Source organism: Sarcophilus harrisii, chromosome 2, assembly GCF_902635505.1.
Source record: "Sarcophilus harrisii chromosome 2, mSarHar1.11, whole genome shotgun sequence".
In the NCBI taxonomy this organism is placed as follows: domain Eukaryota; kingdom Metazoa; phylum Chordata; class Mammalia; order Dasyuromorphia; family Dasyuridae; genus Sarcophilus; species Sarcophilus harrisii.
In genome coordinates, this window is record NC_045427.1 from 597,764,357 (window position 1) to 597,786,869 (window position 22,513).

General features: G+C 45.2%; 1 protein-coding gene across 1 annotated transcript; it reads left to right on the forward strand.

Moving 5' to 3' along the window:
- The first annotated feature begins 4,332 nt into the window (after positions 1–4,332).
- NR2E3 (nuclear receptor subfamily 2 group E member 3) lies at positions 4,333–20,761 on the forward strand. The gene is given in 8 exon segments (XM_031949367.1): positions 4,333–4,661; positions 4,663–4,795; positions 6,107–6,222; positions 6,224–6,360; positions 10,252–10,433; positions 13,086–13,326; positions 18,442–18,547; positions 19,256–20,761. Coding segments are annotated over 8 exon segments (1,377 nt in total). The 3' UTR covers positions 19,389–20,761.
- The last annotated feature ends 1,752 nt before the right edge of the window (positions 20,762–22,513 follow it).

Genomic DNA, 22,513 nt, shown 5'->3' on the forward strand with positions numbered 1-22,513 from the left:
ATATATGTTAAATGTTTGCAATTCTTCTATACATATTTTCACAATTATCTTGCTGCACAAGAAAAATCAGATCAAATAGGAGGGAAAATGAGGAAAAAAAAAACAAAAAGCAAGCAAACATTAACAAAAAAGTGCAAATGCTATGTTGTGGTCCACACTCAGTCCCCATAGTCTTCTCTCTTGATGTAGATGGCTCTCTCCATCACAAATCTGTTGGAACTGGCCTGAATCACCTCATTGTTGATGAGAGCCCATCCATCAGAATTGATTATCACATAATCTTGTTAGGGTATACAATGATCTCCTCGTTCTGCTCACCTCACTCAACATCAGTTCATATAAGTCTCTCCAGGCCTTTCTGAAATCATCCTGCTGATCATTTCTTATAACATTCCATAACAGTCATATACCACAATTTATTCAGCCATTCTCCAGCTGATGGGCATTCACTCCATTTCCAGTTTCTTGCCCCTACAAAAAGGGCTGCCACAAACATTTTTGCACGTGTGGGTCCCTTTCCCTCCTTTAAAATCTTTTTGGTATATAAATAAGCTCAGTAGAAATACTGCTGGATCAAAAGATGTGCACAGTTTTATAGTACTTTAGGCATAATTCCAAATTGTTCTCCAGAATGGTTGGATTAATTCACAACTCCACCAACATAGTATTAGTGTCCCAGTTTTCAAACATTTATCATTGTCTTTCCCTGTCATCTTAGCCAATCTGTGAGGTATATAGTGGTACCTCAGAGTTGTCTTTGTGCTTCTCTAATCAATAGTGATTTAGAGCATTTTTTCATATGACTAGAAGTGGTTTTAATTTTTTCTTCTAAAAATTATCTGTTCATATCCTTTGACCACTTACCATTTGAAGAATGGATTGTAGTCTTACAAATTTGAATCAATTCTCTATATATTTTAGACATGAGGTCTTTATCAGAACCCTTACATATAAAAATTTCCCCCAGTTTTCTGCTTCCCTTCTAATCTTGGCTGTACTGGTTTTGTTTGTTAATATAAAACCTTTTTAATTTAATAAAATCAAAATTATCCATTTTGCATTTCATAATATTCTCTAATTCTTCTTTCTCCATAAATTCCTTTCTTCTCCACTGAGAGGTAGACTATTCCTTGTTCTCCTAATTTATTTATGGTATCACTTTTTAATGACTAAATCATGAACCAGTTTTAGATCTGGTACAGCAATACCACCTTCATTTGTATTTTTTTCATTAATTCCCTTGAAATTCTTGACCTTTTGTTCTTTCTGGACATCTTTTTTTTTAAGCTTTTTGTTTTCAAAATACATGTCTAGATAGTTTTCAGCATTCACCCTTGCAAAACCTTGCGTTCCAAATTTTGTCTCCCTCCCTTCTTCCACTCTCTCCCCTAGAGAGTTAGTCATCCAATATATGTTAAACATGTGCAATTCTTCAAAACATATTTCCACATTTATCATTCTGCACAAGAAAAATCAGATCAAAAAGGGAAAAATGAGAAAGAAAACAAAATGCAAGCAAACAACAACAAAAAAGTAAGAATGCTATGTTGTGATCCACACTCAGACCCACAGTCCTCTCTCTGGATGCAGACAGCTCTCTTCATCACAGAACCATTGGAATTGCCCTGAATCACCTCATTGTTGAAAAGAGCCACGGCTATCAGAGTTGATCGTCGTATAATCTTGTTGTTGTGTACAATGATCTCCTGGTTCTGCTCATTTCACTCAGCATCAGTCCATGTCAGTCTCTCCAGGCCTTTCTGAAATCATCCTGCTGATCATTTCTTATAAAACAATAATACTTGGAGATTCTTTTAAAAATTTCAATTCACAAATATTTGTTAATCTTTTACTCTGCACAAAATTTTCTTCTAGGTAAAGAGAGTGTAAAAATTAGAATTTAAAAGTTGCTATTTTGACCAGCTTTGTGATCTAATAGAGAGATGCTGTGGATACATAAGGAAATAGGATAAAAACCCAAATATGATGGGGGAGGGGGAAGGCTAGAACCTGGGTCTCTCTTACATTACTTCTTATATGTAAGTCACCAATGATGAGATGCTGCAGTTACCTATGGCTCACTGTGTGTTTCTATTTATGACAACCTAAATTTTTGATCCCTTAGACTCAGAGCCCTTTAGCACCTCTGGAATCACAGAATCACAGGCCTAGAGCTGGAAGTGGCCCGAAGGACACATAGTCCAACCCCTCCGTGTTCTAGATGAGGATATGGAGGTCTGATGCCTCCTTTTCCAGGTTAAATGGCTTGTCCAAAGTCACAGAGGCAGTAACGTCAGAGGCAGATATGGAACCCGAGTGTTCTGGTGCCAGAGCCAGGGCCCACTGTATCACGCTGCTCCTGAGAATATTGGTGTGAAATGCATTTGTGTTTGTCCTTCTGTGTGTATGTGTTTGTAAGAGTGAAATCTGGATCACTGAAATGAAAAGGCATTTTAATGTCATCTGGCCTTTCAGTAGATATACCCTCAAAGTCAGAAGGGGCAACAGAGGCTTTGCCACAGGGCATCCGAGCATTAGAAGGTACTGACAACGACTTATGTGTTTAATATGATTGCACATGTGCCACCTATATCAGATTGCTTGCTGTCTTGAGGGTAAGGGAGGGATGGAGGGAGAAAAAAAAACTGGAATTCACAATCTCATAAAAGTGAATGCGGAAAACTATCTGATCTAAAACTATGTAATTGGAAGAAAAAAAAAAACTATGAAGTGGGAAAATAGCAAGGTGTTAACAGTACTTATATTTCTTCATCAGCCTAGAAACAACGGAGCAAACATGTCAAGTGGAGAAGAATAATTAGCTAAAATAATTAAATTAGCTTTGAAAATTAGCTAAAAGCTACTGGTTGACTCCTCAATCATTGGCATTAACTTGGGTATTCCTTCCTCCTGTTCCTGCTGCCCTCTTCTTTGTTCATGGGGACAAGGATCATTATCTCCCTCACATCTGAATTTGCCTTAAAGCTGCTGCTTGCCCCAGATGTGAAGAAAGCTAGTTAGGGCTCTGGATATTCTCACTCCTCAATTTGGACTCAGAGCTGGGAGGCGGTGGGGACTTGTTCCTCAGTACTCCTAATGGTTTTCTCCATCCCTTCACTGAGCTCCTTTCTCTGAGTAGAACAGGGAGAAAACTTATTTATAATTCTAAATCTCATCGGCTCCGGATAGCGCAGAAAATCCAGAGTTGGAAGGGAACATGGGTGATGGAGTCCATCCTAGACCTGGAAAATAATTCTACCTGAGAGATGATCATGCTCTGGAAGACCCCTAATAATGAAGAATCTATTGCTTCTCCAGCTAGCTCATTCTACCCTAGTTAAGGAAGTTTCCTCCTAAAACAAGCCTATGTTTGTCTTGTGGCAACTTTTATTATTCTTGGTCCCACCATTGGGGCCCAACAATTAAATCCCCCTTCTATATGTTCTTCCTGAGTCCTCCATTCTCCACACCAAAAGGCTCCCATTTCTTTTAATAGTTTTCATATACTGAAGCTGATGTGTAGTGGTTAGATTATTGCACTTACTGGCTATGTGACCCTTAACCCTTAACTCTCTCAGCTGTAAAATGGGATAGGAATAGCATATTTCTAAATCCTAGAATGGCTATATAAATGTTATTTATCATGATATATATGATATGTAATATCTATCATTATATTATATATTATTATATGATATATGTATATAAATCTATATGATTATAGGCTTAAGGTGTTTCCCCATTCTCATTACCCTATTTTAGCCAATTTCACAATTTTTTTCAATGTCAATTTAGACACCCTCGGGTCAGACAAACTGCTGTCCAGCCTTTCCTTTTCTTAGCTTGTACGTGGGACGCCGTTTCTGGAAGTGACGCGAAAGGGCTGCTCATTTATTCCCGCTAAATTCCAGTTTATTAGTTTCAAACCAAATGTTTTTGAGTCATTCAGATTTGTTTGCGGTGACAGAAGATTTATAATCTGGCGATTCAGAATCAGATCACGGCCCCAGAAATAATGGAAAAGGCGTCCAAAATCACTGGCTAATACAGGTTGCGCCGCGAGATGGAGCGAACCACGTAACCTACGAGTGAGTTACAAGATGCTCGTGTTGACTGGGTAGTTGGAAGGCCCTCCTCAAAGCGCCAGAACCGTGCGCCAGGAGCTCTGTAAGCTTCACTGACAAATGAAAAATCTCTGAACAAAAGCATTTCTGAGAATTTAGCCAAGAAGCCGTTCCGGAACCTACGAGTTACAGAGGGGAAAATTAGCATTGTTCACAAAAAGTCTTAACTCTGGCCCCGTTTGGGTCACAGATACTAGGACGGCTACAGATGGGGAAGCTGAGGCAAGCGGGCCCCCGCCCAGCAGACCTGAGTCCGGGAGGAAGGCGGCAGGCGGGGCCGGAGCCGCCCCGGTTTCCCTCACACACACACTCTCTCTCTCTCTCCTCGGGTCACGGGGAGCCCGGCTCTGGCCAGGAGGCCCTGGGGGGGAGGGGCGGGGCCGCTCCCCCGCGGGGTCTCCGGGCACAGGCCGCGCGGGCCGACGGCGCCCCCTCCCCTCTCCCTGCAGGCCTGAGTCCGGGGCTGCTGTGCCGGGTGTGCGGGGACAGCAGCAGCGGGAAGCACTACGGCATCTACGCCTGCAACGGCTGCAGCGGCTTTCAAGCGCAGCGTGAGGAGGAAGCTCATCTACAGGTGAGAGGCCCGGCGGGCGCCCCCGGATAAAGCTCCTTCCCGGCAAGGGTCCGCACGCAGAGCCGGCGTCACCGGCCGGGATCCTGGGGGAGCGGGGGCATGGAGACCGGAGCGGGAAAAGGCCCCCTGGGCCGGGGCCTCCGGGCCGGGCCGGTGCCCCCGCCGGGCCCCCTTGTGCGGGCCAGGTGCCCGCGGTGCCGGGCGCCCCCTGTGCCGGGCCGGGCCCCTGTGCCGGGCCGGGGCCCCCGGGCCGGGCCGGGCGCCCGGGCCGGCCCTTGTGCCGGGCCGGGGCTCCGGCCGGGCGCCCCTGTGTGCCGGGGCCCCTTGTGCCGGGCCAGGTGCCCGCTTGTGCCGGGGCCCCCGGCCGGGCGGGGCCCCCGTGGCCGGGCCGGGCCCCGGCCGGGCCGGCCCCTGTGTGGGCCCGGCCGGGCGGGCCCCTGTGTGCCGGGGGGCCCCCTTTGTGCCGGGCGCCCTGTGCCGGGCCAGGTCCCGCCAGGCGCGGGCCTCCAGGCCGGGCCGGGTGCCCCTGTGGCCGGGCCCCTGTGCCGGGCCAGGTGCCCCTGTGTGCCGGGCCCCCTTGTGTGGCGCCCTGTGCCGGGCCAGGTGCCCGCGGCCGGGGCCGGGCGCCCCCTGTTGGGCCGGGGCTGGCGCCCCTTGTGCCGGGCCGGGGCCCCTTGCCGGGTCGCCCGTTGGGCCGGGCCGGGCCCTTGTGTGCCGGGCTGGCGCCCTTTGGGCCGGGCGGGTGTGCCGGGGGCCTTGTGTGGGGCCGGGCCTTGTGGCCGGGCGGGCTTTGGGCCGGGCCGGGCCCCGGGCCGGGCGCCCCCTGTGTGCCGGGCGCCCCCTGTGTGCCGGGCCAGGTGCCCGCTGGGCCGGGCGCCCGGCCGGGGCCGGGCCCCGGGGGGCCGGGCGCCCGGGCCGGGCCCCCTTGTGCCGGGCCGGGCCCGGGCCCCCCTTTGTGCCGGGGCGGGCCCCCCGGGGGCCGGGCGCCTTGTGCCGGGCCGGGCCCCCGTGTGCCGGGGGGCCCCCGTGCCGGGCCGGGCCCCTTTGCCGGGCCCCCGGGCCCCGGGCGCCCCGGGCCGGCGCCTGGTGCCCCAGGGCCCTTGGCCGGGCCCGGCCGGTGCCGGCCGGGCGCGGGGCCGCCCGGGACGGCCCCCAGGCCAGGCCCGGGCCTGCCCCTGGAAAGGCCCCGGCCAGTGGGGTGGCCCCAAAGTGTTGAGGGGGCGGGGAGGGGGGGAGGGGGGAGGAGGGGGGACTGGCAGGAGAGGGGCCTTCCCTGGGGGTCGGGGGGGCGGGCCCTGGGGGGCGGAGGGGGGAGGGCCTCCCCAGGCGGGTGGGGGCGGGGGAGCCTCGCCTTGCGGGCCCGCCTGGGGACGAGGCCCCCTGACCCCCCCTCCTGGTGCCGGGGCAGAACGAGCGCCAGCCCCGCAGCACGGCTCAGGTCCGCCTGGACAGCATCGAGCTGGACCCCGGCCTGAGGCCCGAGCACCCGGCCGCCTCCCGAGCCGGCCCCGCGCCCGCAGGCCCCAGTGCTGGGCCTCCGGGGCCTGGCCCCGCCCCGCCGGCCGCGGTCTCGGCGCCCGGGCGCTGACGCCCCGGGAAACCACCGCTTCCTGGCCAGCCTGATGACGGCGGAGACGTGCGCCAAGCTGGAGCCCGAGGACGGTGAGTGGCCCCGCAGGCCCGCGGCCTCGGGCTCCCCACGGGCACGTGCTCTGCCTGCTGCGCCCCTCTCACCGGCAGACGCGGCTGGTTCGGCTAACGGGCCCTTGCTAATGCTCCGTCTTGCAAACGTGAAGGGGGACGGAGTCTCTGACCCCGGTGACTCTACAATCTAACATTAGAATCCAACCGGGGGGGGGGGGTGAGAGACCTGCAGAACCGCTGAGCGCCCCCCCAGAGGGAGAGGCCGGGGTCCCTGCCTAGGATCCGCAGCTCAGGCGGGACAAGTGAATAAGGGCCCGGGGAATGAAGCATGAGAGTGCGCCGGAGGAGGAGGGGATGCGTCAGCCGGAGCCCGGCTTTTCCCCGAGAAATGTGTCTTCCTTGTGTCTAGGCACGCCAGGGTACGGGTGTATCAGACACACATACATATCAAGCCTTTACTTATAATAAATCCTATTTTTGCGACCCCACAGTCACTCATGTGCCCCCGTGCGGGGCGGGGCCCATGTGAAGTTTTAGAAGCTTTGAGCGATGGGAGCAGGGCACGTTTTACGGAAAACAGTTACCTGAGTCTGGGGAGATTTTGCCAGGTGGAAAAAAGGAAGGTGCAGGGACGGCCCAAAGCAGGAAATGGTGGGTGAGTTGGGGGAGTCATCCAGCGTGGCAAGATCCTAGGGCACCTAAAGGGGAGTCCTGAGAACAAAGCCTGAGAAGGCGGGTTGGAGGCCATTTGCAGAGAGCCTTGAACGTTGCGTTGGTAGCTTCGCTGTAAGAGCTACTGATGGTCTTTGAACAGAAAAGGGGCATAAGCAAAGCTGTGCCTCAGGAAGATTTCCCAGGGACCCGCGAGAACATGATAGATGGGAGGGCGATGTTGGCCAAGCCACTTAATCTGTGAGGTCTCCCTCAGTAACCCTGAGAGGGTTTGATGAAATGGTCTCCGAGGGCTCTTCTAGCGACATCGATGATCTTAGGGTCGAACTCTGGGGGGTCCTGGGAGCAGGAAGGAAAGAGTGGCTGGGAGAGAAACTGTGGAGGTGCAATCAATAAAGCATGGGTGTGTGGCAGAGTGCAAGAGGTGGCAGTGAGCAGAGAAGGCATTTGTGGATCCTAAGCAAAGTTTGGAAAATATGGCCCTTCTCACACCCAAAGGCTTTGCACCTTCTCTGTGAAACATGAGACTTGATTGACTAAGTAAGGCTTTGATGAATCTCTGACGGATTTTATTTGTGAGGTAATCTTTTAACCAGTGGAAATCCCTGCACTGTAAGCCTTCTTATCCCATGAAATTCTTATTCATATCTTTCTAAGAATCCTTCCTTGATAGAGAGTCCACTCAATCAACTGGAGATTTTTCCTTAAGTCTTTTAATATTTCATTTATTCCAGGACTGTGTATAATTGCTTACTCTTAAATCATCCCTAGCATTCTTCCTCTCCCAGTTAGTTCTTGTTCTTAATTTCTTTTATTGATGCACGCTAGTTACCATACACACCAGCTTATGTGCATCTCTCCATCATGTATCTCTCCAGTTGGCTTTGCTTGGGAGGCAGTGGAAAGGGCACATAAATTCGAATCCCAGCTCTGCTTACCTGCTGGTAATAGTAGTAATAGCTAACATTTATACAGAAGTTTAAAGTTTGCAAAATGATTGACGCCACACAAGTACAGATATGTACTTATATATGCATATACATATATATACACACCCAAAAGAAGAGACAGAGAAGACTGTAGATCTAACTAGGAAGGGAAGGAGAAAGGAAACAAGGATTTATTATTCATGTACTATGTGCTAGGTTTAGTGCTAAGCATCTTATGAATATTATCTCATTTTGACTTAAATTATTCAAGGATCTTTAGTTGGTTAGCTAGCAAACATGATTTCCCTTCCCCCCCCCCCCCCCCCCCAGCAATCTTCTGTGAAAACCACTAACAAATCATAAAACCCAAGAACTATGTGCTCACCTCTGGCTTCTGTCACAGACGGCATTCTCCATAAAGACCATATAGTACGGACTAGTTCTCCAAGGACATGAGGCTCCCCAGATGCTCTTGCTTGGAGATGATGTTACACTGATGAAAACAGGTCCTAGAATATTTTTGCACCTCTAGAGCAATATCCATGAACTCTCTAGAGAAATAGAGATGGCAGTTGTATGAACTGCCAAATGAAAAGCCAAATGGATTAAAAAGAGGCTTCATGATAAGCTGTTGGGTTTAATTAGTTCATTAGCTTAAATATTGTAGACACATAGGCTAGATAGATGAAGGGAGGAAGGGAAGGAGGAAGGAAAGGAAAGGGGAAAGGAAAGGAAAGGGGAAAGGAAAGGGGAAAGGGAAAGGGAAGGGGAAGGGGAAAGGGAAGGAAAGGGGAAGGGGAAAGGAAAGGGGAAAGGGAAAGGAAAGGGGAAAGGGAAAGGAAAGGGGAAAGGGAAAGGAAAGGGGAAGGGAAAGGGAAGGGGAAGGGAAAGGAAAGGGAAGGGGGAAAGGGGAAGGGAAAGGAAAGGGAAGGGAAAAAAGGGGAAAGGAAAGGAAAGGGAAAGGAAAGGGAAAGGAAAGGAAAGGGGAAAGGAAAGGAAAGGAAAAGAAAAGGAAAGGGGAAAGGAAAGGAAAGGGGAAAGGAAAGGGGAAGGGGAAAGGGAAGGGGAAGGGGAAAGGGAAGGAAAGGGGAAGGGGAAAGGAAAGGGGAAAGGGAAAGGAAAGGGGAAAGGGAAAGGAAAGGGGAAAGGGAAAGGAAAGGGGAAAGGGAAAGGAAAGGGGAAAGGGAAGGAAACTAGAATTTATTAAACACTTACCATGTGCCAGGAACTGTATATACTAGGCACTCTTACTTGAATCAATAACCCACAATGAGCACGAGCTAGGCCCAGAATTTAGTGGGAGGAGGCCATGCTGGATTATAATTTGTGAATGTCATAGTGATGATCACTTTCAATGATCACAAGCTACTTCCTGCTGCCAAGTACAAAATGATATTCTTTCGGTGATGTTACAGTGACAGACAGCTACCATTTATATGGCATTAAAGGTTCGCAAAGTATTTTACATTTGTTATTGTATTTGATCCTGACTCTGAGGAATATGCTATTGTTATCCTGATTTTACAGATGAAGAAACTGAGAAAAAGAGAGCTAGAAAGTGTCTGTGGCAGCATTTGAACTCGGGTCTTCCTGATTTCCAGTCCAGCACTCTGTTCACTAGGCACCTAGCTAGCTTAAGGCTATGGGACTACCACCATGTCAGAGGAGTACAAATTGAAGGTTACTCAAAGGGCAATGAAGAGATCCATGGTAGATGTAAGTGGTTGTTTAGTTGTGTCTGCCTTTTAGCAACCCCATTTGGAGTTTTCTTGGCAAAGATACTGGAATGATTTGCCATTTCTTTCTTCAACTCATTTACAGATGAAAAAACTGAGGCAAACAGGATTAAATGATTTTTCCCAGTCACATAGTAAGTCAGATTTGAACTCAGGAAGATGAGGAGTCTCTCTGTTTTACTCTGTCCACTCTGCCACCTGGCTACCTGTAGTTTGCAGCAAATGAACAGCTCTGTGCAGTATAACCTCTAGGTTACAAAGCAATGTCATCTAGATTTTTAAAAAGATTCCTTTGTATATATACATATTAATTTTTTCTCTTTGCCTTCAGGTACCTAATCTATCCCTAGCTCGAGCTCTGGAAACAAGGAGAAAAAAAGAGGGCATTATTTGACCTGGGTTCCTGGGAGTGATAAATGGAATTGTTAACTGAAATTGGGAAGGCAGGAGGAGAAAGTCTGAGAGGGTTTATTTATGGATCTGTTATGGAGTACCAGTGGAACATCTTGTTAGAGCTGCCCAGCCAGAAGGAGGAACTGTAGGCATCAGCTAGCTGTCCTTTCTCTCTGCAGTTGATGAGAATGTGGATGTCACAAGCAATGAGCCAGAACGCCCCTTGGCTGATGACCAGCAAGCCTCATACCCTTCTAGCAGCCCTGAGAGTATCTATGAGACATCCGCTCGCCTGCTCTTCATGGCTGTGAAGTGGGCGAAGAACCTCCCCGTATTCTCTAACCTGCCCTTCAGAGACCAGGTAAATCCGGGGGTAAAGCCATGCCTGTTCTTCCAGAAGCCCTACTGCTTTTCCCTACTCCAAAGGAATCACCACTGCCTCCCAAACATCTCCCCACCAATATTTCATTTTAAAGAGGGTTTGTATTATTACCATCTGGATTAGCATCCCGAGTCCAGATCCATGGCGCTGTAGGCCATGGTGCCTGGAGTTTTGTTCTCTTCAAAGCTGAGAGACCATTTAAAAGAAGCTATCGTCATAATCCAGATCCAGCAAACCGGTGCATCAGAATTTGGTCATGAAAGTATAATCCCAGTGTGCTTTTTCCCCATCAGTGGTGGATGTCCCCCTGGTGAGCCCCTTTCCTCCCTACACCCCAAGTCCCCAAACTCTTGGTTGTGAGTTATGTGGCTGGGGTGTGCCCACCACTGGGTCACTCTGTGGAGATGCTTAGGACTTATGTGTGCTGGCTGCAGGCTAGCATTGCCCATAAAATGTCAACCAGAGACTCCATGGGTACTTCTTGGGAAAGAGACAATTCCAGAGTTTAATTGAGGTGACACATCTTTTAGGCACATGATCAGTTGAAAAAATGTTATCATTCAAGAGGTGTACATCTCAAGGAGAGTGATGCTCCTGAGCTCTGTCAGCAGCCGGTATCTGTCTATCAAGAGATGCTCCTCGATTATAGGGACCGTCATCCCTGGGAGGGATCCATAGATTCCTGCTACCTACTATTAACTGGCCTGCAGAAGGGCAAATAAGGAAGGTGAAAAGAGAGAAAAATCCCCAGAAAAAGCTTAGGGTTTTGGGTTTCAAAATCAGAAGCAGGAGAGAAATACAGCCTCTGAGAATCACCAGACATAAAAGCTGGTAGGGATGTCTAAGACTGCCTTCCAGAACATCTCCAAGCCTTTGTCCAGACTCTCATTGAAGACCTGCAATGAGGGCAAAGCATCATCTCCCATTCCTTTTTAGGAGATGGCTGATTGTTAGGAAGTGTCTTCCATGTTTCCAATCTCAATCTGCTTTTCTGATTTCCACCCATTGTTTTTGGTTCTGCTCCCTGGCCAAGAAGTCCAACTCCTCTTTCATACACTGGCCCCTCAGATATTTAAAGACAGCCAAGCTATGCCTAAACCCTCTCTCCTCCAATACTAGCATCCCCTTCCAAATGATGCTCATCTGACCCCACCTGTCTCTCCTGCTCCAATTAGAATGTGATTTCCTTGAGATCAAGGATTGTCTTTTTCCATTTGAATGCTCAGGGCTGAGAAGAGTGCCTGGCACATGGGAAATATTTAAATTGTTTTTCTTCATTCAGTCATGTTCTTTTAATCCCCTTGACATTTTGGTCAGTTTAACCCAAGTTCCTATGTGTAAAGTGCTGGGGCTACAAAGACAAGAATGAAATTCATCTTCATGGGTTCAAATCCTCAGACACTCTCTAGCTTTGTAACCCTGTTATTCCTGTTTGCCTCAGTTTTCTCATCTGTAAAATGAGGGAGTTGAACAAAAAGGCTTTTTAGATTCCCTTGAGTGGTAAATCTACAATCACATCCATAACTTTGGGACCCTGTAACAACTTGAGGTCATACTGGCTTCTTCAGCTGCCCTGTCCTACTGCCGAACTATGTTGAGTTTGTAGTCTACCTGCAGACCCCAAATCATCTTTCCTTTCCCCTCCCCCTCTCCCTTTCTCTGTCCCTTCTTCTTTCCTCCTCTCTCTTTTCTCCCCCATAACATTTTTCTGTTTCTGCTCCCTTTTCTTCAAAAATGCCTATGCACTTTCCCCCAGGTTTCCCTGCATGTTTTTCAAACAAATGTCTGCATAGTCCTCTCCCTGCCCCATCTTATATTAGTGAAGTTAATTTTTTTAACCGAGCATCCGATTTTACATGTATAACTCTCAAATTTCATCTCATCTGATTTGTTCCATCATTTTGCTCTGTCAGGATCTATTTGAATCCTGACTTCATCATCCCCTAAGCTTGCTGTCACCTGTGAGTTTGACAAATGTAGGATCTATTTATACCTTTAATATTTATCTTTTATTATAATTATATATTATATATTAATTTATACCATTAATAAAAATGTAAAAAGCACATTCACAGATCTCCGGGGCACTCCACTGCCGGGCTCCTCCAAAACTGATATCCCATCATCATTGATTACCCTGAATTGTTCATCCAGTTCTTAAAATGCCTGAGTATGCCCTATCCTCTGCTCTTCAGAGAACAAACAGAATGGCCTGAGGGGCTGTCAAATGCTTTGCTGAGCAGCCCCCATGTGCCATGAGTTCACTACAGCAAGACAGGTTCTTGAAGAAGCCGTGCACTATGGCTTCACTGGCCATTTCTTTATCTCAAACTCATTTTTCAGCCAATTAGGGAGCCTCCTGATCTCGAATTTCTACCTCAATTCCTCCTTAATCACCATTTTCTGGCCGCTTTCGCTTCTCACCTCCCTTGTCCTTCACCCATCCCCCTTTCTGAAAGGGCACCAGGACAAGCTGTGGGTGACAGCCCCCCGCAGAGGGAGGACTTTCACCTGAAGTTCCCCAGGCAGGGGCCCAGAGCCGACAGCAGTGAGCCCGTGGCTTCGGCAGCTGACTGGCTCAGTGGCTTTTGTATTCTTTGGAAGATCTTAAGAAACGCTTCTATTCCACAGGTTATTTTGCTGGAGGAGGCCTGGAGTGAGCTGTTCCTTCTGTGTGCCATCCAATGGTCTTTGCCCCTGGAGAGCTGCCCACTGCTGTCTGTGCCAGACCCCACCCCTGGCATTCAGGGAAAGCTCATGAGCGCACCAATCGAGACTCAGATTCTCCAGGAAACCATCGCTCGGTTTAAGTCACTCACAGTGGACCCCACCGAGTTTGCCTGCATGAAGGCTCTCGTCCTCTTCAAACCAGGTAGGCAGGAGCCAGGCTTGGTCAGCAGGAAATCAGGTGAAGGCCAGAGGGACTCCCAACCCCTTCGGGAAAATGGGCACCTTTGTCATTGCCCGGGTTCTATGAAAGAACGTCCTCCGCTTCATTCCCTGCATCTGTTGCCTCCTGCGCTGAAGCTGCCTGCAGACCCAGCGGTTTTGCACCCTCCCCAAAGCCACCGGGTCGTACCCCTCCCATGTTTTTTGCAGGCTTGTCTTCCATCTTATGCACCTTCCCCATGTCCCCACCAACCTAGATGCAGGGGACTCTGACCGTTGACTGGCTTCAGGTGGGCTTGGAGGGAGGTATGTGGGTGTAGAGAAGTAGTTTCTTGAAAGGAGGACTCCTTCTTCTGGACCAATTTAGCTATCACTGAAATCCCCAGCCATGAGGCAAAAAGGCAACATCATGGCCATTGGGTTAGATGTACCTTGTGATTCTTGAGACCCCCCCCCTTTCCCTGAGCTAGGTTCATGGTAGGGGTTCTTAACCTGGAGTTCAAGAATTTAAATTTTTTATTTATTATTATAGCTTTTTATTTACAAAACATATGCAGGGGTCAACATTGACCCTTGCAAAACCTTGTGTTTCAATTTTTCCCCTCCTTCCCTCCACCCTCCCCCAGATGGCAGGTAGTCTAAAACATGTTAAATATGTTAAAATTCAATATATGTATACATGTTTATACTGTTATCTTGCTCCACAAGAAAAATTGGATCTAGAAAGAAAGAAAAAAAAAAAACCTGAGAAGAAAAACAAAAATGTAAGCAAACAATAACAGAGTGGAAATTCTATGTTGTGGTCCACACTCAGCTCCCACAGTTCATGAATCTTAATTTTTAAAAATATTTTGATAACTGTGCTTCAATATAATTGGTTTTTTGTCATTCTATGCAATTTATCATATGAATTTAAAACATTACCCTGAGGAGCCAAAGGGATCCATGGCATGTATTCAAACTGTTAAGTACCCACGGGTTACAGGTGAGTGTTTGGTCAAGTAGGAAAAGAGAGGAAGGATATGAATGCCTGGGAAGATGTTTCCCAGGACAAGTTCTCAGTAGTTTGGGATTTCCATTATTCCCATAGTAACACCTTGTCCGCCCTGGATTTAAGGTTCCTGTTCCCTTCTTTCTCTTTTAAAGCCTTTACATGAGAACTGAGTTCCATAGGGTTAGTTTAAGCAGGTTGATACTACCCCAGCCATCCTTAGGCTGAAAAATCCAATTAGCAGGGTAGGGGCCGGCTGGGAAAGGGAAGATGGGGTAGGAGGGGAATCTGGAAAAAGAAATTCAGAAGTCCCAAATCACCTTTTTTACCTTGTGTGTGCACACTCTCCAAGTAGAAATTGGGGATCCCTTAGAACTGGGGGTCCTAAGATTATCACCAGTTTTATCTATCTTGTACCTTCTCTCCTCAAGATAAAAATGCACATTAGTCCAGGTAATGATAATGAGAGTCTTCAGTTATTGTCCCTAGTACTATCAGAATTATCCACATCAAGAGAGGCAGAAGGGAGCTTTAGAGGCAGCGTTGGGGAGTGGAAAGCATCCTAGATTTGGAGTTAGAAGATTGCAGATAAGTGAGGACATCAATGATTTCAAGTCACTAGAACCATAAGAGCATAGATTTAGGTGTGGATGGAACCTTAGAGATCATCTAGTCCATTTTCCTTGGTTTATAGGTAAGGAAACAGGTGCAGAAGCTAACTTGCCTATGTAATGAGCCTTTTGCTTGTTAGAGAAAAATATAGCCCTAAGCCTCATTTCAAACAAAGTGTCACCTTTTTATAATTATTTTAACATATTTAACATGTATATGTATACAGACATAAATATGTATATGTGTGTGTGTGTGTATATATGTAAAAACCATACTGTACATCTATTTTCAGTTCTTTCTTTGAAGGTGGATAACATTGATTTGAGTATTTAGAATACTACTCAAAATGATTTAGTCATTCATAATTATTCTTCTAACCATATTGCAGTTACTGTGTATGATATTCTCTTGACTCTGCTCATTTCATGCTTTCTTAGTTCATGGAAGTCTTTTCATGTTTTTCTAAAATCAACCTGCCCATCATTTCTTATAGCACGATGGTAATCTATCATAGTCATGTGCTATGATTTGTTTAGCCATTCTCCAATTGATAGGTATCCCTCCAATTTCTGATTTTTTCTTTTAAATTCTTTATCAATATTGTGAAAAAAAATCATTTCCCGGTAACTTGGCTTGTCCTCCCCGGAATTCTTTCTCAAAACAAAGAAAACATCTGGTGGTTTTTTCTGTTGTATTTCTCATAGGCAAAAAACAGAGGTCAAAAGACTTAGAGTGCAAGCCTGACTACTTCGTGATCTTGAATCATAGAAGTTGTTTGTTTTTCATTTCCAAGAGGACCATGACATCAGAGATGTGACTCCATGACGTGCAAGTAAATTGGATTTAAATGAGGGAGGGCCATGCAAGGTCACCTGCCTCACTTTCCCCTCCAGAGCCAGCTGGGTCCAGTGGCCAGACATAGATCTAGACACTGGAGATGGCCCTGGATGCAGTGGGAGACCTGAGCCTTTTTAAGCTAAGGCCTTCAACAGGTCTGTTTGACTGAGGCTGCACCTTGAGCCAATGAACAGCTCACCCTCAAATACTGTCAATTCCTGTTCACTAAGGTCAAGGTAGTTTATTTCCCTTTTATACAGAATAGAGGAAGCCAGAATATATAGGATTATAAGATTTAGAGCTAGTAGGAGGATTTAAATATCATCTAGTCCAGTTTCCTGGAAGGAAGGAAGGAAAGAAGGAAGGAAGAGAGGGAGGGAAGGAGGGAGGGAGAAAGGGAAGGAAGGAAAAGTATTTCAGTCTATATTCAAACAATATCAATTCTTTCTCTGAAGGTGGATAGCACGTTTCATCATGAGTCCTTGGGGATTGCCTTGGATCACTGTATTGCTGAGAATAAGTCATTCACAATTCTTCATCAGTCTTGTTGTTACGGTGCTATTGTTCTCCTAGTTCTGCTCACTTCACTCAGTATTATTTCATGAAGTCTTTCCAGGTTTTTGTGAACCCACATATGTCTTACAGCACAATAATATTCCATCACAATCATACCACAACTTGTTCAGCCATTCCCCATCCTCTCCATTTCCAATTCATTGCCACCTCAAGAAGAGCTGCTACAAATACATACATATGGATCATTTCATACAAATGGATCCTTTCCCCTTGTTTTTTTTTATGTCTTTCAAGATACAAACCTAACAGTGGTATTAGAGAGCCCCTCCTTTTTGTGCTGCACGTGTAAGAAATCAGTGTTTGACAAGACACTCACATGTGAGCCGAGAGATGAGACTGTTTCTGCTTGGGAGATATTTTGTTTTCGGAAGTCATGATCAAAATAAAGGCTGCAGAGGAGCAGGAGCCATTGAGCCATTGAGAACAAATGACTCAGAAGACTACACAAATGGCTCCTTTCAAGCTCTCTGTGGTTCAAGTTATACCGAAGGAGGATTCCCCCCTTCCTCTTCTCTTTTCCTTTCCTTAACTATTCTCCTGAAAATAAGGCTCTATCTATTAGGTGTAGAATATGCTTGATTGAGAAGTCAGAACTTAAAAAACAAACAAAACCAGAACAACCTAGAATATTACTGGCTTCTGTTCAAAATTGTGTTTAATTGGCCCCAGAAGATTATATACTTTAGAGCTAGAGAGGAACTTAGAGACCATCTTTTTAACAAATGAAGAAATTGCTTCTTATAACTTGGCAAACTTTTTTTTTAACGAGTTCAAAATAAATTTGATTCATCCTGGAGAGCTGTAGGACTTTGGGTCTGTTATAGAACCTTGGTTCCCCAGGCATGTGTAAAACAGGCTTAGTACTTAAAGTAACTACCTAGTCATTTTGATGGCACAGATGGATTAAGTGGTGGCAGTCAGAAAAACCTGAGTTTTTTTACGGAGAACATTTTAAAGCTATATGATGCTGGATGAAGCCAGTCAGTTTCAGTTAGTTTCCTAATTTGATAGCACATACTTTATGGGGTTGTTGTGAGGATCAAATGAAATGGATAATCCATGCTTTGGAAACTTTAATGTGTTATACAAATACGAGCTATCTAAGTTCAGAGTTAGCTACTAAGACAGATGATTTAACAGTTTACATATATTCTTTAGGTCTTGTTTCAGTAATGTCTGACTATTTTTGACTCCATTTGGGTTTTCTTGGCAAAGATACTGGAGTGGTTTGCAATTTCCTTCTCCAGATCATTTTACAGATGAGGAAACTGAGGCAGATAGGTGAAGTGATTTGTCCAGGGTCACCTAGCCAGTAAGTGTTGTCTGAAGCAGGATTTGAACATAAGAAGATGACTTCAGACCCAGTGCTCTATCCAGTTGATAAAACACCACGTACTATCAGGATTACATTTGTAATTATCTGAATAACCTATTCTTTTTTATTTATGGTATATTTATTGTACTAAATGATTTTTACAAACAAAGCAACTTATACATAATACATATTTTTACGTTCTCAAACTTAACACAGTCACTTTTGATTATAAAGGTCATTCAAAAAGAGTATTATAGAGTTTTAAAATTTCCTTCTAAAATCTGGGAAGAAAAATATTTTCTGCCTGCAGATTGAACAGTTAGCATTTGGACAGTTCTTTTGGCTTGCAAAATACTATGCAAATATCTCATTTGCTACTCAAAGCCACCCATTTTACTGAAACTGAGGCTGAGATTGATGAACCCATGGTCATTAGTAAGTGTTGCTTGAGGCAGATTTGAACTCAGGTCTTTCAACTCCAAATCCAACACTTTAATCCCAGTGCTCTAATTGTAAGAATTATGCTGAAAGGTATTGGGCGACATTGGAAAAGTTCAATGACTGCTCTTGACCCAAGTTTTCCTAGCTTAGTGTTGCTCTACAGACATAGCTGCTCCTTCATAGTTCCTGTTTATTCATTTAAGTAGGATTGTATTTGGGATGCACACGGAAGGAGCTTCCTCTCCTCCTCCTCCTCCTCCTCCCTCTCTTAATCCTCCTCTCCTTCCCCCTTTTCCTTTTCCTCATTTGGTGCTTCTTTTTCATAGAGACTCGGGGCCTGAAGGATCCTGAGCAGGTGGAGAATTTGCAGGACCAGTCTCAAGTGATGCTGGGTCAGCACAACAAGATGCATTATCCCAGCCAACCTGTGAGGTATGAAAGCTGGCCAGGATTTTCTATTTTCACATCAAGGATGTTTGTCTTTGGCTTTGGAGGCATCACTACCACCCTTTTTTAGTCATTTGGATGGACTACAATCTCTTTGAGGGCAAGGGCCGTGTTCTTTTTGTTTTTACATTCTCAAGACCTAATACAACACTTTGTATGCAGCGGGTGCTTAATAAATCCTCAGTATTGGGTCTCAGTACAGTAGGATCTTTTCTTGCCCACTTGCCCTTTGTGTCCTTAGAGTGTTTCTCCACAGATCCACTGCCCGTGTCCTGGGAGCAGGTTGGTCGTGAGAGGGGTATTCATTCTAAGCTGCTCCCAGGGGCAATGGGCTTGCATCCCCACATCCGGCACAGCATTTCTAATCCCTCCTCCCTTTGGAGTAATTCACCTTCACCAACTAAGCATCTGCACTGTGACTGTAGTGGGGAGAGGCCAGAGCAGCTTAATTTTTGCCCCAGAAATATTTCTTGAATGTAGCAAATAAAGTCTTGTAAAGCAAAAGCAAAGCTCTAATGCTTGAATATATTGCTGCTGCACTTTTGTAAATCTTTCCATCCTGTTCCCTCTTCAAGGTTTGCTAATGATTTGGACTAATCTAAACAGTATATTTTTACTGTTAGCATTTTTCTGGTCAAACCTTCATAAGAGCAATGACCTTAGTAACCAATGATGTCTTTCTCTCCTTTCCAGGTTTGGGAAACTCCTTTTGCTTCTACCCTCTCTGAGATTTATTTCTTCTGACCGCATCGAGCTCCTCTTTTTTCGTAGAACCATAGGAAACACACCCATGGAAAAACTCCTTTGTGACATGTTCAAAAACTGACATAATCATGTTACTGCTTTTCCTCCTGCTGCACCGACGTGGACCAGTTGGGAAGCCAATCTACAGGAAACCTTAGATTCAGGACTTCTGCTTTCCATTCCAACAAGGCAAAGGTTGATCCAACTGAATTCCCTTTCCAATATAAATCCGCATTACCAAATCTTTGTTAAAAGCCATCTGTGAGGTCCCATGAAAATAAGCATTTTATAAATACACAGGAACAACCTTGTTTTACTAAAATGAGCTGGAGTGATGATAAAGGGTGATTTTTTTTTTTTTGTCTCTGAAGAGGAAGCAGTGCTTAAGATCAATCAAAATATTGTGAGAAATCCATTAATGACAATAGTGTTTAATCAGACACCCCTTTCCAGGCCTGGCGAATTTTGTAGAGGTGATGGTCTGAAGAAAGATGGTCTCACAACCTATTATGTTCTAATGGGTTACGAAAGAATAGAAAGGACTACCTGAAGAGGTACCCAGTGAAATACTTGGTGGCTGGATATTTGAATGAAGTATAATTGAAGAGTACAGATTCACCTCTTTAAATCCAAACAGCTTTACACTTGATATTCCAACTTAATTCAACTTATTCAGTCTCTCTAGTGGAACTAATAACCTGTGCTAAACTCACTTTTTCAATATCTCATCCCTAGTATTATAGTCCCCATTGGAACTCTTAGAAAATAACTTTTAGCAGAGCACAGCTTAAATTTGGTGAGCTGGACACTTGCAATATATGAGAGCTGTTTTGAAAATAAGGCTTTAATTCTAACAGAGATTAATAAACTAATAAGTCAGACCTCAGATTGCTGGCTGTGATCTGCAGCAATGATAACTTGTGGACTGAAAAGCTTCATTTGTGTCACCGAGGAGGATATTTATCAGAACATTGTCTCTCAGTGGGATTATAGAAGCTTAATCCAAAGGTATGATTTTTCCTCCTCCATATACACTATCATTTATTTTGGGTCCCTTTTTAGAGATGGGCTTCCAAACCCGACCTCCCACCCAGGAAGGCTGGTGTATTGTAGACTTGGTACCATAATATGGTAAATAAAGAGTAAACTTTTGGACAAATTATGTTTTGTATTCTTTCATTATCAGTCCATTTCTCACTTAAGACTTCAAAAAGAACGTCTGTGATTTTTCTTCATGAGCGAACTAATTTCCTCATATGTCTCATGGTTCCAGAATAAGTCAGTTTTTAACCACAGGCTTATTAATTAACATATCCTGGAGCTGCCACAAATGTTCATTTTAGATAGAGACCAAATGGAGCCTGATTACAGCCCCTTTTCCTTCTCTCTCTCCATCAAATGTAAAAACAAAACAAAAGTGCAGGTGAAAATGTCATCCTCCACCTTGGTCATCATCACAGAATGAAGTTCTTACATAGATGGTCTCAGGGATGGGGATCATAAGCCTAATAACCCTCACCCTCCCTCCGAGTTGCAAGTTCCACTACACCTTCTCTTCTCTTACAGTATAACCATGAAGTTATGGCAGTTCATGCTTCAGAGTTGAGAGAAAACAAATTGCTCAGGATATCGCTTTGTTAAGCTTTGTTCTTTAATTAATAAACCAAGAGTTATTTGTTCATAAAGCTGGTTTTGTACAGCCATACAGGATATATTTAAGAAATGACAGAAATTGCACTTTACACATATGAAGCCTTGTTCCCCAAAAGGGGGAAAAGGAAACACCTACCAACATGGAATTAGAAAGTGCCTGTTGTTGACTGCATCATGAATATAATCCAGCTCTGTGGCCAAGGTAAATTATTCTCTGTGTGTGTGTTTGTGTATTATTTTTTTCCCTTTGTTTTTAAACAGGTAAAATTTATAGAATATTACACAGGATAATATATCCCTTTACAATATATACTTTGTTTTAATTTATACTCAGCATACTTATTATAAATTACTTTAAAAATTCATTAAAAATAATATAATAATCCACAGTCTGAGCCCTTTCCCATGGTAACTACAATCACTTGGTACAATGAGTGTATTTTATTATATGGAAATGTTTCTGACCTACTTAAGAGAGGACCAGAAAACCTGCATGTCAGTTAAATACAGACTTCTGGAATCTTTGTTCAAAATAGACAACAAACAGATGAAACTGACCCAGGCAAATTTGGTCATTTAAGACTATTTCCTTGATGATTCAAAGTGGAGATGGTAGTGGTAGTGGGATCCCTCTAGTCAAAAGAAGCCATGAAAATGTTTACAAACAAGGAAAACTAGAGGATTGGCCAAACCCAAACCAACATTACCCAAAGGATTTCATGAAGAGGATGCTCTCCTTGGCTGGGGGTAGGGAAGAAATTCGAAGGGAGCAGAAATTCTGAAAAGTGGAAATAGCAGCAATGTACAACCCTTTAATATGAAAGTGGGTCTGTAAAGGCTTTGCTGAGTATCCAGTCAAAAGAAATCTCCCACTCTTGAGTCTTTTGCCTAATCCAAAATTGCACTGGATATGAAAACATTCTGAGAACACTGTATATTTTACTTCTGCTGGGAAAAAGGAAAAATCCTTTTACTTTTACCCACATGGTTTTTTCTAAGCTAAATGGCATGGCAGGAGTGGAATGGATTCTTTCTCCTTTGCTCTTACTGCACTCCTGTCCTACTGCCATCACTAGGGAGAACAAAGTTGAACTTTAAGCCCAGAGGTGAGAGCAGAAGAGCAGCCCTCCATCCTGCAGCACAGCTCTCACGATTGTTTCCCCTGATGAATGAGAGGGAGCTGGGTGGCTTGGTCAGTCTCTAAAGTACCTGCAGGTGGCAACATGGGGAAAAATGAAACCAAACTGAATTGGCCCTTAGTACATAGACTTTAATGAGAGGAATAAGGACTCCACACGTTCTAAAATTTTACTTGGACAGTAAATCCTAACTGGAACATGTCACCTTTCAAAATCAGGCCTAAAGTTATATTGCTGTAGATGGTTTATTTCAGTCTGATCACACAGCACCACTAATTTCTGCCCATGCTTCCTGGGCATGAGAGAAAGCCAGGTAATGTTGGTGGAGGAGCTGCTGTTCACTGGTCTCAGCTATCAACTGCAATGATAGTAATTTTAAATTACAGAGTTTAAAATCTGGGCTCCTGGATGGGGA